This window comes from Spermophilus citellus (assembly GCF_964194105.1).
Source record: "Spermophilus citellus genome assembly, chromosome: 19".
Lineage (NCBI taxonomy): Eukaryota > Metazoa > Chordata > Mammalia > Rodentia > Sciuridae > Spermophilus > Spermophilus citellus.
Window position 1 is genome coordinate 13,399,502 of NC_138201.1, and position 16,009 is coordinate 13,415,510.

The 16,009-nt window shown below is 39.5% G+C and overlaps 1 protein-coding gene across 2 annotated transcripts in view; it reads left to right on the forward strand.

The window, feature by feature from the left end:
* Window positions 1-16,009, forward strand: part of GRM7 (glutamate metabotropic receptor 7) — a gene marked incomplete at its 3' end in the record, with an annotated part of 844,437 nt that overhangs the window by 791,568 nt on the left and 36,860 nt on the right. The window contains exons 9-10 of one of the 2 annotated variants that reach the window (XM_081276151.1): window positions 1,731-1,977; window positions 6,625-6,695. In XM_081276151.1, coding sequence (XP_081132277.1) covers window positions 1,731-1,977; window positions 6,625-6,695 — 318 coding nt within the window. Of the gene's footprint in view, window positions 1-1,730; window positions 1,978-6,624; window positions 6,696-16,009 lie in introns of those variants that run through there. The other variant, XM_081276152.1, reaches the window with a different exon arrangement.

Here is a 16,009-nt window from a genome sequence, read left to right on the forward strand (position 1 = left end):
TTTCTGTTTTATATTCATTATGTATTATAGTCAGCAGCTGGCAGATTCTTTTCATTGTTCAGAGACATACAAATTCAAATTCTCGTTTGTGAAAAAACTTCATTCCTTCCAGATGAGAAGGCAAAGTCTCTCTTGATTTTTTTTTTACAGGGGCCTCAATTTGAAGAATTAACATCAGAGATGTCCAGGCAGTTAGTAGTGCTGATGGAAATTCCTGTTATTTAAAGGAAGGCTGTTTGACCACCAAGGTATAGGAAGGAGAAAGGTGTCAAACAAATGAAACCATCTATCCTATTTATCAAGAATCTGATATTTGCCTGCAACACAGATATAAGGACTCTATCTTCCTGGACCCTAAGGCCTAGTTGCAGAGATGGTTACTCAAATAATCATGGTAGAGAGTATATGTAATTACAAACTGAGACCAAGGCTGGAAAGACAATAGTCCTTTGAGAATGTATAAGTAATTAAGTCGGCCTTGATTGAAGCTGTGGGTGAGGGCAGCTTAGGATGGAGAAACATTCCACACAGAGGAAAAGAAGAATTTCTAAAAAGGCATATACAAAGATTTCCTGGCTGAATGAGCACAACGCATTCAAGGTCTGAAAGACAGCCCCCGGGGATAGAGCCTTGGAAAGGTAGAGTTGCCAGTAGAGGGGACAGAGAGGTGAAGAATGGTGAAAATTTTGTCTGAAAAAATAGTCCAGTACATACCAACTGGGACCATGTAGACTCCAATAAGAATAGGAATTTATGTCAATATGGCAGTCAGCCTAGCTGTGGAACACCACAGGCAAATCCATTGTCATGGAACTCTTCTTTCCACCAACTTTAAGAGGTGATGCTTGAATTTAGCCTAGCATTTAGAAACATGCAAAGCACACACCTGATCATCACATGAGGGGTCCTAGGTCATGGTAGGGCACACTGTAAACACACTGGACAAACGTAAGTTGTCGGTGGCCTTTCCTGTGTTAACTGTCCAAGTTTCCACATCCTTCAGCTAACTAATCTTCTTCAAATGTATAGCTAAGACAATGACTTCACACATCAGGCACCACGTGAATGGTAGATCCACTGATTTCTTGAGGAAGCAAAAGGAGACAAGGACAAGCACATGGCACCATCCAAACTACAGATAACACAATGGTAGAATGAGTTTGCTTCATTCTATTAGCGAGTGGACAAACCAGGATCAGTATGTCTTGGGACTTAGTCTTTTGTGACACAGACTTAGGCAAGAAGGTCTTACTTTCCAGGGATGCTGAAGGTGCAGTATTATTAACATGATACCAAAAAAGGGGCATTTATTAACAAACATTTCTCAAATGAGGTCCCAGAATTTCTGCAATTTCTGCACAGGTGAAATTAACAATAGCCACTCCTTACTCCAGATTAGAAATTTCTATGGTCTTCATGTCTTTATAAAATATCTGCCATTCTGAAGAAAAATTACTTTAACTCTGATTAAAGGTCTTCCCCGAACTTCCACATAGAAGACTTCTTCAAGGCAAGCTCACTTCTGTACTTATCCAATGATGTCCAGTCAGTTAATATACATTACCCCTCCAAAAAATGTGCAGTCATTCTGTCTTCCTTCTTTGTAAGGCCCTAGAGGGTTGCTATGTTTTCCCTCCTAGGCCTAGTTGCCCTTGATATCACTTCAAGTATGCAGACCCCCTCTGCGGTCATTTTATTTGTAATAGTGCCTTGTGTGTTGTGTCTCCTAGCTCTACATACAAACTACCACGCTTACAATCTCCATGAACCTAAGTGCGTCCGTGGCGCTGGGAATGCTATACATGCCGAAAGTATACATCATCATTTTCCACCCTGAACTCAATGTCCAGAAACGGAAGCGAAGCTTCAAGGCGGTAGTCACAGCAGCCACCATGTCATCGCGGCTGTCACACAAACCCAGTGACAGACCCAACGGTGAGGCAAAGACAGAACTCTGTGAAAACGTAGACCCAAACAGTAAGTAACTCCTTTCTTTCATCTTCCCATCCTGTATCAGGAGGCCCTAGAAAATGTGGTGTGTGCTGCCCTGGTGAATGCTAACTCTTGCTCTTCTGAGTTTGACTCATTCCTGCCACCATTTCCTTTCTACTCCCCATTGACAAAAAGCCTTTAGAAGTTCTGCTTCAAAAGTACAAAGCCTCCTCTTTCCCTTGCTTGGTGTCCTTAGTTACAATTGACATAAATACACCTCTCAGATTATGCCACCTTGCATCCTTCCTGCTGGTGGAAACAACTTCCTGTTAGGCAAATGTCTATACCTAATGAATTGTAGCAGAAAAAATAAAATTAGATTAAGATCTTAGGAAACCTGACTCCTCTCTACTGGTACATGCATATGAAGAAAGTTATTCTTTACTAAGCAAGTCTCCTAGAGACTTTAAAAAAAAAAAAAAAACAAAACATAAAATGTTCGATAAAATTGTCTAACTCTCATTGAAGTACATAGGCCCAGACCACCACCATGTAAAAATGGCATCACTATGTGGGGAAAACGTCCCACACCCTTGCACAACAGATTTGTTCTCTTAAAAACAAAACCTTAGGGCTGGAATAAAGGAAGAAATGTGAGATTTGAGATACTGTGTGTCATATCTGCAATATCCCAGCAGCCTTTAGTTATGCTGGTACCGAGTGAATTTTACATTACAACTTTCAGTTCTAGGACTTGATTTCCTAGAATATTTTGGCCCCTTCCATACAGGATGATATTCCCCGGGTTTAAGATAGACCTAACTGTGGCAAAATGCTTACTGCCCAGCAGAAAATTCAAGAGGCCAACTGGGTACCATACAAAGACCCAAGTCTTGGCCAGTCTCCACTTCTAAATAGTGAAACAAAAGTGGTACAACACTTTGAAAGTAAGTAGACAGAGAGTAGCAAGGTTAGAACCAACAGTTGGGCTTCACTTTGACTTCTCAGTAGAGTAGAATCTAGAACAGGGCAGGAGAGGAAAATAATTTCCCTGATAGGGGACCAACAAAACAAGTGTGTAGGTTCTGTTGTATCTCTTAAGAGCAACTCAGAAGAAAAAAAATTGATGGTCCAGCACTGTGGCACTCCCTGTATTGTAGGAAGAGGCTTTTGGGTGTGGACATACCTGAGTTCAAAGCCAGGTTCCTCCTCTCCATAGTCACAAGGCTCTGAGAGTCACTGTGCTTTTCTAAAATTAAATATCTTTACATATAAAATGGAATATAAGATGTAAGTAGATGATAAAAAATATTATGCATCTAGCAAATGGTGTATCAACTAAATGCCAATTTCTTCCATTCCTGAAGAGGCAAAATGTTTTGCTTAAAAGTACACTGCAGTTGACTGGTTATGTGGTTATGATAATAATGATGTTTGGTGGGAGATGCTTAAGTTAAATGTGCTTTGAAACGAATTATTACTTGTTGTATTGTCTACAGACAGGAGTAAACTGAACTCACATAAGGCTGCCAAGGTAGAGGCCTCATCTTACTCAGAAAGGCAAATATTCCATTATCTATTTCAATCACAACAATTATTCCATTTGGGAATTCATTGGTTGTCTTTCCTTGATAAACTTTTATTTTTTCTTTCAAATGCTGTTCAGGGTGTCTACACTGAGCAAACCGAGTAGAGCCTTTGACTCACCACCAGTCTGAAAAATATCTTAAGATTCTTTCAGTACTTTTCATACTATGACCCTTAAACACCATAATAACTTGGACTAGATGTTTCTGAACCATAGGAGGAGATTCATGTACCCCCAAACATTGGGGTTTCTGATGACCCAACCCTCTAAAGTCCCCAAGAGAAACTCAAAGATCTTAGTTTCACTAAAGCTGTCCAGTGGCACGTGCTATAGTGGTATTAATGTACTAGAACCTTTGTATCCAATTCAGTCAGCATTAACACAGGTGCCTAGAGCCCTTGAAATTACACTACTCACCTAACACGTTTCACATTTTACTTTGTTTTCAATTATTCAAGTTTAAATAGACACCCATGGCTGTGGCTGCTGTATTGGAGGACACAGCTCTAGATTGCAAGGATTCCATTCTAGGACACTCAGTCTGAGTCTTTAATGGAGAAAACTCCCTTAACTTCAGCTACAATGCTGACCTGGGACAGATCCAAACTAAGGAATCAAAAAATTAATAAAAATTTGAAGTGCACCCAAGATGGATAAGAAAAAGTTATTTAAAATGATTCCAAAAGGAGCAACCAGTATAGAACACAAGTAGTTATCCTAGATGGCAATTCACTTGAAAGTCTCTAACAACGCAAAAATGTACAAATAAAAGTGCATAAAGAGTAGGAGTGAATTATTCAATTAATATAAATAGGTGATACTGCTTTGATGCTAGGAAGCGTTATCATAATATTGTTCAATAAAAAATATAGCTCGTGCTGGGAGTGTAGCTCAGTGGTAGAGCGCTTGCCTTGAACGTGTGAGTCCCTGGGTTCGACCCTCAGCACCACATATAAATAAAAATAAAGATATTAAATATATATATAGCTCATTTTTTCTCTAATATCTAAACTTTGGTAGTGGAGGCAAATAAATTATTTGCTGGTTTTTAAAAGCAAAAATAGAGACCATGCACTTGAAAAAATCTTCAGTGGAAAAATTCTGTATTCTCTTTTCTGAGAGAAGGTATCTGAGAAGAAAGTTGAGTTTACAGTATGAGCTATAAAGTAAATAATAGAACAGAAATACCACCCTATTGCTCACTGTTGCTCTAAGCACTCAGTCGCAGTGTACTTCAACCTTGAGTGTCTGCATTCTGAACAGCCCTGCTCCATCGCTGCAGTTGCCACCTGCTGCATGCACGCTTCCCGCCACGCCACCCATCCAGTCCACACAGCTACTACATGTCTACACAGCCCTGAACCTGCTTGTCGGCTTCATGTGGGCAGTCACCTAAACTGCCCTAGGATGGTCTATTATTCATCAAGGAGTTAGTTTTCCCTCAAGTTGCTTCTTCAGTCAAAAATCCCCTGGCTTCAAAGAATGGAGATTGAAATAAAATTCCCTGCACATATAACTTTGTCAAAATGAACTGAACTACTATGTATACTTATATAATGCTCTAATAAAAAACAGTTTTGGGTATGAAACAAAAAATATAATTTAATGTTATCTTTGCACTAAGAGTACATATTCAAACCAGGGCCACCGGCTACAAGTCTCTCCATTCAAATGACAAATAGCAAGCTCATGTCATGAGGGGTTCAGTAGAGCCTAAACTGATTTGGATATTTTTAGATTTATCTAAGAAGGTCCCTTCAGTCTGAGGATCTTAAGTCATTTGTCTCCTGATTTTGGCATCTTTCCCTGTACTCTCTACTACTGATTTACCTACCATATGTTAGTTCGTGGTGAACATAATGATGCCAAATAAATAGAAAGACATGGTTGTGCTTGGTCTGTCATTCACTGATGGCCCCGAGGATCCTTTCCAAGTTGGATGGATAATGTCACTAAGAGATAGCATGGCTCTATAGGGACGGGTGGATGAAGTCTTCTGGTCATAACCAGAAGGTACTCTGAGTTCTCCTCTGGTCTTGTGCTTTCCTTGGTAAAGGATCACAGTACATAACAATGAGAGGCTTCAAGCTACTTTTGACCTAAGAAAGACACCATCCATTTTCTAAGCCAGTGTCCCCTGAAAGCACAGGGAAACACCTCAACTACGTGAGCTGCCTGTAGATTGCCTTCAAAAAGATGGACATGGAAGGCAGGTGGACAGCTCAGGACACAACCCCATCCTGGAAGTAGAGATATAGGTCTGATAAATGACCTTGAAACAGAAGCTGAACAGATACTAGATAAAAGATGATATTAAGCAGATGAACATATTGTAGAGGCAAGGCCGTTTCAAGAATCAAATATTTTATATTTGTTTTCAAATATAAAATAATTTAAAGATGACTCTATATTCTGATACTGCTTTTCTTTCACTACCATTTCTCTATTTACCATAAGGAGAACACGTAACTGAAAATCGTGAGTTTCTCTGGAAGAAAGCAATCACACAAAAGAGTACAAGTGTGGCTAGGAGGAGGCATTTGAGCACACACACACAAACACACACGAAACCTCTTCTGCTGCTAGAAAATGGATGTGGGTACCCAACTCTACGCAAGCCACGATGCCTCGAAACTTCTGGAACATACTCCCGTGCTGTGTTCATTTGTCACAGTGCTTTGCTTTGTTTTGGCTTCTTCATGTGTTTGGAATCTTAACATTCTCAACATTATGCTACTTGTTTCATCTCTCTGGACTAGCATTGCAGATGGTCAGTGTGACCGGCTAGGCTGAGACAAGAGGCATGGCCAGAGGAAGCAAACGATGCTCAGAACAGATAGATGAGTTATTTGGAAGCTGGTTCCCTCAGCTGTTCCAACACAAGAAAGTAAACCCCAGAGGCACCAATACTCCCATGTTCAGAGGTACCTGAATTGTGGCAGACTGGTCTACCAAAGGCTACCAAACCCCCTCAAAGAGGGGACATGATATCTATGATCTCTATCACAGCCTCTTCTGCAGAAAGAAAACTAATAATAATAATGGAAAGAAAATCTGTGTGCATATTTATTTTATATATACCTATATATTTACTTTTCCTGTAGACTGTATCCCACCAGTAAGAAAGAGTGTACAAAAGTCTGTCACTTGGTACACTATTCCACCAACAGTATAGCTTTTGACTGCTTTCCAAAAGGTAAGAAAACAATCTAATTTTTATTTGTATATGTGTTCTTGTCTACTCCGCAATTTAGACATGTTTCCATGAGAACTGTGCATGACAATCTATAAGTCTACCTATAGGAAGAATATGCATTTGAAAAGATGGTATCAATAAGCTGTGTGCCAGTAGCCGCCATTGGTCACGTGCCTGGTATATGTCCTGAAGAATGTTTACGAGTGTGTGCACATTTGTCTCTCCTAAGCAACTAGCCTGTCATTGCAGAGAACGGGTGCTGGTCACTCCACTACATGTTTTACTTTATCCAGTGGTGAGAAATCATTTTAAAATGCATGTTTTCACATTCTGGCAATGTGGAATGCTTACAGGGAAGAAAGAAGGGAGACGTTTACAAACCTAGGAAGAGAAATGTTTGTTCTGGTTTATTGTTATTAAATATATTCAAAGTAACATACATGGTCCCAAAATTGTATGCATTGAAACAACACAAATGGCTGATCCCTACCAGCCTAAGACTGCCTTGGTTCCTTTTTTTGCAGCAAAGACATAATAAAGACAGACCGACTGGCTGGGCTTGATAATTCGTAGCTCATTGTTCTGCCTCTGAGAAACTTAACTCATTGCAATCATCTCTTAGAAGCCAGAGAGGGGTCCAACAAACTACATGGGTCTAAAGATGAATTTTAATGCTAGTCGAACCCAGAGATTACCAACATATATGTACCAAATGTATTCAAACTGAGAACTTGGAGAAATGACAACCTGTGTGATCGGTGAACTGGCCACGTGAATCAAATGACCTCAGAATGTCCATTGATTCCCCATTTATGCCTATATATTACTTTAGGATCTCACTGACAAATGTATGGTCTCAAAGAATAGCATTAGTAGCATTATTATCATCTCCTGATCCCAGCCTAAACAATGGAAAACAACCCTTGGCTTGGCAAGCATCCTCGCCCGGCTAGAGTCAGGGCCCTGCAGACTGTGGAAAAATGAACAGTCAACACCCTAGAGTCCAGTTATTAAAATGAGGTGGTAACTATGAATAAAAGGATCCCTTCTGAGTTCCTCTAAACTTCCTCTTGTGCTTGTTTAAAAACAAAGACCCACCTCCATCTCTAGAGAGATCCTGGGAGAAAGTAAGCCAGGAGCCACGTCATGGGAGGGAACAATACTGCTTAATAACATGGACTGGCTTTCTTTCCCCATGACTTGTTATCAGATCATTGCTCTGTTTATTCCCATCTTCGTTTTTGTAATGATATTCTGAATACAAATAACATCTTGCTCTTTTTTTAAAAAATCCATTTAGCACTCTAAGATAGGACAAGAGTACTTTCAAAGAGTAATTACATTTCCTGTTGATTTTAGATGGATGTCAACAACAACGTCTTTAATTTCAGATGTATTGTTCACATAGTTATTTCCTTTTTCCGTATCAACATGATCTGTCCTAGATTTTAAATAGGGCATTCTTCTCTACAGTGAATATGTAACTGTATTCCAGTGAGATTTCAAGTTTTTGCAGTACAAGTGCTTGTCAAAACACTGCAGCTCATCATTTTAATAGTCCTTTTACATGAGACTTCCTGAGAATAAATGAGAAGAAATTTTCTCTGGGTGAGAAAAAATGATTTAATTTCAATCCATTAAAAAATTCTCTTTAGTTTCATTGTAAATTGATGCTTTTTGGCTTAAAGGGAATAAGATGAAAATATTTTCAAGTCTATGTTTCAGTTAAAAAATGCTTTCAGAGCATGATGTTTAGGAATATACTCAACCTGTTCACTAGGTTTGTCTTGCTTCACAGATTCTGATTAGAGAGATTCAGAGAGACTAAGCAGGGAAGTCCCATCACAAGTGAAAGAAAATAATATGATCTCTACCAAGGGATTTTTACCAGTTCATCATTCTGTTTCTTCCATATTTGTTTTCCTAATGGTATTCTGAATGCAAATAGTGTTTGGTCTCATTTTTGATCAATTTACAGCTGGCTTTAACAGATTCATAATAAACATCATACGAGAATGGGAAGACTGTCTAAGTTACATGTATTCAAGGAGAGGGTGACTCACCTTACAGAGTCAATAACGAGGCGGATCCGCTTGGGGGACCAGGGAGAGATGGCGCCATGTGTTGTATGGTAGATCCATTTCTATGTGATGGTTTTTGAGAAGATGAAATATAGTAAACTATAGATTTAAGAGGGGAGTTTCTATTACTGTGCTGTTCAACCCTGTTTCAGCCACACTGCTGAAATACTACATATAGCAAATCTAAACAGGACAAACAACGTTAGGGAACTGTATTCCATATAACGCCTCTCCTTAAAAGCACCCTCCTGTGATAAACATTATGAGCCGGCATCCACAAAATCCATACTGCCTCCATCTTTCATCGAAACATTCATAAACATTACAGGTCTATAAGGAATTATCCATCTAAAGAAATTTATTTTAAAATCCAATTAAGAAAGAAAAAATGATTAATGTGGCATTATCATAAGGCAAGAAGAACAGATTGGTTTTTAGGAGTTCGAGTTTCACACCACAAAAAAAGGTTTGGAGTTAAAAAATCTTTAAAGAGTTTAATATAGCCTTGCAAAGGTGGGACAGAGAAATCCTGAGTCATGATTTTTACAAGATTTTGTTCCCATGAGCAACTACACAGATTATCACTGACATCTCACTAATTTATGAAATGGCATTATAAAAGTTTTATTTCTTGTTTCTTGTCATTAATATGATGGGATTATTTAGCACTTGTAAGATTTATGGAATCCTGCCAGGCAAATTTTGGGATCATATCACAACTGTCCCTCTTTAACATTCAACATGATTTTAACTCGATACCACCTCAATTTAAAATCCACTTTGACATACTCTTAAGTAAAGGACTGCAAATAATAGAAATGATCTGACATTGAATCTCCTCAGAAATAAAAACAGCCATGAATCTCTTTGTTATCTCTGTGAAATATCTGCATTACTCTCATCAGCTGTGCTCTCTCATCACACCTTCCCAAACCAAATAATACCTGTCATCTGTGTTCTGCAACTCTGGGTTCCAGTTAAAGAATGGACTATGAGCACAAGCAGCTAATTCTCCTACTAGTTCTTAGCAGAAAAGAAATGCACACATCAGCTGGGCACAGTGACACACACCTATAATCCCAGTGGTTGGAAGACTCAGGCAGAGGATCCCAAGTGTGAGGCCAGCCTGGACAACTTAGCGAGGCCCTAAGTAACTCAGTGAGACCCTGTCGCAAATGGACTGGGCATGGGACTCAGTGGTTAAGCACTCAGATTCAAAACCTGGGACCCCCCCCCCCAAAAAAAAAAAACCCCAAAATGAGAAATGTACATTTCATGCCCCAAACTCATGAAAGCTATAGGTTTTAAAATTCAACACTGCCCTGCACTATGTGGTTAAGATATATAAACCTTAACAATAGTCCTAAGTTGGATCAATCAAAGATATGTTGTTGAACACTTCTCCTGTGAGCCAGCCCTGAACTGACTAGGGTCACAAGTGGATGGGGTCCTCAGATCTGATTAGGTAAAGTGATTAAGTTTCCTTTTTTCTATGAGTCTTTAATATAAAAGCCTGGCAAATCCCAGGCTGGCAACCTTACTTAAAACCTAGTAGGTACCCGGTTAATATTTATGAGTTAATAATTATTTATAAGAAAACACACACTCTCTGACCTCAAGGTGAAACTGGATTCTTTCAGATCATGTCCAAGGTCACAAACCTTGAAAAGATCATTGGTTTTCTCCGACGTCACAGATTTCAAAGTGTATTGCACTTGTGTAAAAAAAAAAAAAAAAAAAATGTTGTACAACACGTAAAAGAGACATCAAGGTTACCCCACATTTATGTATTTAGTATCTTTTGCTGTGCCGAACCTGTATGTGAAACAAGTTTCATGCCTATTTATTTTCTTTTATGGACTACAGATGTCTGTACAATTTTTCTTTCAAAGCACACATGAAAGTTTCCATGAAGATGGATGCTAAGCACATAACTTCAAATGCTTTTGATTCTAATTTGATTAAAAAATTATGAACCATCTATTTGGCTGTTTTCTGATTTTTTTTAGTTCATTTTCTTAGAGCCAGCTACTCAGGGCAAATTTTGTCTTTTAGTCCTCAGGTATCATTTACATTTTAAAAGTTTGTGATCTAAACCAAGGTCAGTTCATTTCTGTAATCCTCCTTCTCCCAGCTATTGTAAATGAGCATTTTCCCAACAGTTAAGAGACAATGACTTGTATTTCCTCTTACTAAAGACCTATCTCAACTTTGCAGTTTTTTAATTTCTTTATTTTTTTGCCAGTACAATGGAGCTTGGATGCATTTTAAAGTAACTTTCTCTAGGAATCAAAGGTAATCATTATTTCTCTTTATGATCACCATGAATATTCTCATTATTTTTCTTTTCAAGTTGAAGATGAGTTTTGAATGCCCTCTCCACTCTGTCCTTTTTCAGAGTAACCTCAGTTTGAGGTTGGGTCTTCAACTTTTGTTCTTGCTGAGCCGTTCTGAATGCTTAGAAGATCATACCATGAGTTGGCAACCCCACTTGCAGTAAGTGTTGCTTCGAGTCTGGGTCATGACCTTGCATGTATTGTCCGTTTCTCTGGGCAAAAACAAGGACAACTGGACTGGGAATCCAACCCTGGTTCTGGATACTTGGGGTGTCATACTTTGCTTATGTCAGGGATCTCTGATTGTGAATTAGTCAGTCCTTAAGTTTCTGCTTGAACTATCACCTTGGTTAAAATGAAAACGAGCTTTTCCTGCTGGGACACCATGAAGGCAGCACAGCGTGCTGTGTAGGAAAGCCTTTCTTTCTAAGAGCTGTACATAGCAAAGTGGCAGTGCTGGTCCCCACTTAACTTCTGGACATTTTAATTGGCTAATTTTGTAGTTAACATATCTTGTCTACAAACCATCAGAGTTGGAAGGGGGTGACATCCAGGTTGCCAGTGACATTGGACAACCTTTCCTATATGTACAACAAGCTCTGTTTTTGAGACGGGTCACTGGTAATCTTCTGGCTTGGTGAAACTGACAGAGAGTCACTCAGAAAGACTGCAGTGGGACAGGCAGACTCATACCATCTGATCTGTGAACGACTCCATGTGATTAATTTGGACAGGTCACCCCAGGCCAGCTAGCAAGCTCAGGAACATTTATTTATAAGCACAAATAATAGTTCTAGTAAGTCTTGAGTGACAGAAAAGTGATGATATGAAACTTAGTCCTTTAGAGGCCAGCTTAGAATAAAATGGCTCAGACATCTCTTGATGCTTTTACATCAAATATGGAGCTGCACTGGAGGGCCAGGCTCATTTACCTGTCTTCAAATGCCTAGCATGGTGCTCTGCAGTAGTAATATTAATTATGATGATAATAATTGCATCATATTATCCCCATTGCTATATATAGGGTTTACCAAGAACTCAAACTTGCTGGGCATAGGAAGAAACTAAGAGCTCTATACCAACTTACCAGCAACATACACAATAGTGGCAGAGTAGATTCCTGTGTTCAGATCTGTGAACAGAGACCTCTCCTGAAATTGAATGGAACAGGACCAAGTACTTCCTATTTTCCACTGCCATTCTAATGAGCATTTACTGTCCAGAGGCCCTCAAATTCCTGAAAATGAGGTGGATCCTCTGGGGTTTCAAGGTAGAAATTTCATCTCACTCAGGCCATCATAAAATTAGATGCACTTTTTTCCCTTCATCTTGCAACTGCAAGACCACTTGATGCCATCTCAGTTCCTCTTGGGTTCTTTGAGTGGCCAGTCAGAGCTGGATGCACTCAACTCTGGAGAATTCACTGGAATCCATCAAAGAGCACACAGTAAGGTCCACTCATTATTCTGAGAGCAGTCTTCATTAAGTTAAAATCAGGAGTCTTTATATATTTAGGTTAAATTTTACATGGGAACACAAGTAAAGCCAATTAAATTCAAAGGAGGATTTGTTAGAATAAAAGTGTAAAAACTTCATTTCCACTGTAGCTCCATCACCTGCTCTTCCCCTCTCTGCATTTGCCACAGCAAAGCCCAATAAAGAAACTCAGTACCAGGGTCATTATCATCAGTATAGCTGAAAATTTGATTTAAGGTAGCCTCCTTGGGTTAGAATGAAAATCTAGCATTTTTTTCATGCTAAGAACTTAATTCCTTTTTCCTCTGGTTTTTGCTCACGTTTGCAAATTTCCTTTGCACGTTAATTTCCTATGGTTTGCCAAAGTCCAGACTTGAGCTGTTGTTTCTCTTCAGGTAGAAAATGCCACTGCTGTGACCATCTGTGCAGCCCATATAGTCAGGCGTTTGTCCAAGGCAAGTATCTGTCTACCTGCTTCCAAGTATCCTTAGTAAGATACTTCCAAGTATCCTTAGCAGCCCACCAACAAATTTAATGAATAAAAGGGACCTGGTCCAGTTGGTACAAGCTTACTCACCAGGGGATCCGTATACAATGTTCTATCAGTACACCAAAATCATCAGGAAAAAATTACACCAAATGAGTTGTGAGATTATCATTTATGCAAAGCAGAAAAGCAGAGAAGATCATCTCTCTGGACCTCAGTTTCCTTATCTGTAAGATTTTATATCAGTAGTTTGAATGAGTAAAATACAGCAGGTAAAACAGAGTTGGCACAGTATCTATACAAAGGTTAATTGTTCATTGTGCTATGATGTCACCTTAAAGTGACTGGACTTTTCTGTTTCTACTTCCTCTAGGAAAGAATCTGGAAGATTCCAAGCTGATAGCCTTCTATCTGATCTCTTCTGTGTATTCTCTTTCTGTACTATGTACAATAAAGTTTGAGAGTATCCAGCAATCTATCTGCATCTCATTTTTGTCTGGAAAATCTGAAGGACTTTCAGATGGAAATATCAATATGTTTCCTGTGTTGTCTTCAACCTATTTAGTATTGATCCATTTTGGAGTGATGGAGCCTTAGAGCCCAAATTTCACTGCACTAACAAATGAGCTATGTGGGAAATCACACTGAAAACACACCTAGTTTTCATTTAATCTCACAACATAGAACATATTCTTGACTTCAGGCATAAACACATTCAATAGGATCAGCACTGTGGTGATCTATCAATTAGCAGGACCTGTTCATAACTCAGGTATTATAACTCCAATATTTAAGGAAATATCAAGGACTGGTTTAAAAAACATAAACCCTATTTATGGCAGAAAATTTGCCACAAAGAAATCTTTGGAAATACCTTTCTATTTATAGTTTTCAGACTAATTCAAAGCATTTTTCGTCTAACCTCGTGCCCAACCGAGACTCACCTATATTTAACAAGCTTCCCCATGACTCATGCATATCCATGTTTTGAAAACCGCTTTTCTTAATTCTGCCTGGTAATCAATACATGAAATAGGACAGTGATGGTGACTTTTTAAACAGTCAAGTATCTTCTAAGACATTGGAGTGATGTGGTTTTGGAAAAGCATTTTCGTTATTACTTAGGTGTCAGGTACCATATCCTGTCCCCAGGATTGCATCTCTTAACTGTCTGCTATTTTGAGGTCCCCTCTCAAGGGGTCTGTAGACTAAATAAGGCTGGCTCTAATTGCTACAGTGGGAATACACAGCACAGCTGTTTAAAGCTAAATCTCCATGACAACACCCAATAAGAAGCTAGGTCAATGTTTCTTTTCTCCTATACTCCGTGGGCCACAGTGACTTTTGTAGGCAAAGTGAGTTGATGGATCTTCATACAATCATTTCAAGCAGCTCAGGAGGTCAACTCTGTATTTGGCCTGAAGCCCTCAAAGAGATTTAATGATTTTAAATCTTCATTTGAGCTCTTCATGTTATACCTAATCAGGTAGTGAAAACAGGGTGGCTTTTAGTCATCACTGCTGGTGACACTGGCCATGATCTTATGGAGAAGCAGTAGGGTGCCCAGGTGAGACTGAGGCTGCCAGAGCCTGTGCTCCTGGGACGCTGTATCCAGCTGCCCTGTGCTCCACATGGTGACGGGAGCACACCACTTGCTCTTGAGGCCTCTGTTTTCTCGTCTTCAGAGTGGGAATAAGGTGAGTCAATACCTCATAGGCTTAATGGGATTCAATGGCTTAATCCATAGAAAATGCTGAACACAGCACCTGGCATATCACGCCACCCTAAATGATTTGTTATTACCGCCTCTTCCTCTGTCGTCAATTGCACTGTGCCTGACAGTTAGTTGTACAATAGCCACAGGCCACATGTGGCTGCTTAAATTAACCAGAATGAAAATTACATATTTTGCTGCTCAGGTGCATGAGCAACATTTCAAGTGCTCAGTAAGTGCACATAGCTAGCAGTTAGTTACCACACTGAATGGCAAAGATGCAGACCGTTTCTGTAACCACAAAGGGGTCAGCACTGAGCCATAGATTAGAGAAAGTAAAACCAAGGGTAAGAAGTTCCTTTGCAGAAGAGCTACGTCTTTCTTTTTTCTCAGCCTTCCCTTTTGCTTATGGAAATGGTCTACCAGTTGACTCGGAAAGCATGGGGCCTATTTCTTTTTCAGGTTCTAGTAAAAAGAGCTTTACATTGTATAGAGGGCAATAAATATTGTGAACAACAACAAGAACCTTATTGGCCAAAAATGGTTTTCTCTTGCTTGGAAAGATTTCCCCAGTCCCTTTCTTGAGCTATTTGCAGTGTAGTGTTTATTGCTTCTATAGGTGAACATCCTTCTTGCAGCAGAAAGGCTGTTTTGTTTTGATCACCACCCCAATGGCAGCAATCTGAGTATTTACTTGCCATGCCACTGTCTACACGGGAAAGGCCTACTTAAATATTCAAGGATACAGAGACACCCTTCATCTGACCTTGAGGTATTTCTCAGCACTCTTCCCCTATGATTGGTCAACTGGGGATGGTGGTGTTGGCTGGAACACATTTGGTGTACCCAGGAGAGCCAAATTGTCCTGTTGTGTTGTGTCCAAATTGTCCATGCTAGTCCCTGGCATCCTTTTCTGGCAGGTGCTTTGTGACTGAGAATTTAAAAAAAAAAAAATTTCAGGCAAAGAACAGAACTATGGCTAGCAAATTTTCCACAAGCCTAAGTTCTGTGTGAACCCCAAGTGGTGTGTAAGGATGTACCGTGGCCAAAGGCATTCCTGCTGTTGGAAAGGTGGAAACAAGAGCAAGAGTGAGATGCTTAATCCCCAGGAGCTCCATGAATCTCTGCTATCTCATACGCTCATATGACAAGGAACCCATGCTGTGAAAAGGCCAGAGAGAGGAGAGAAAGGACTTTCT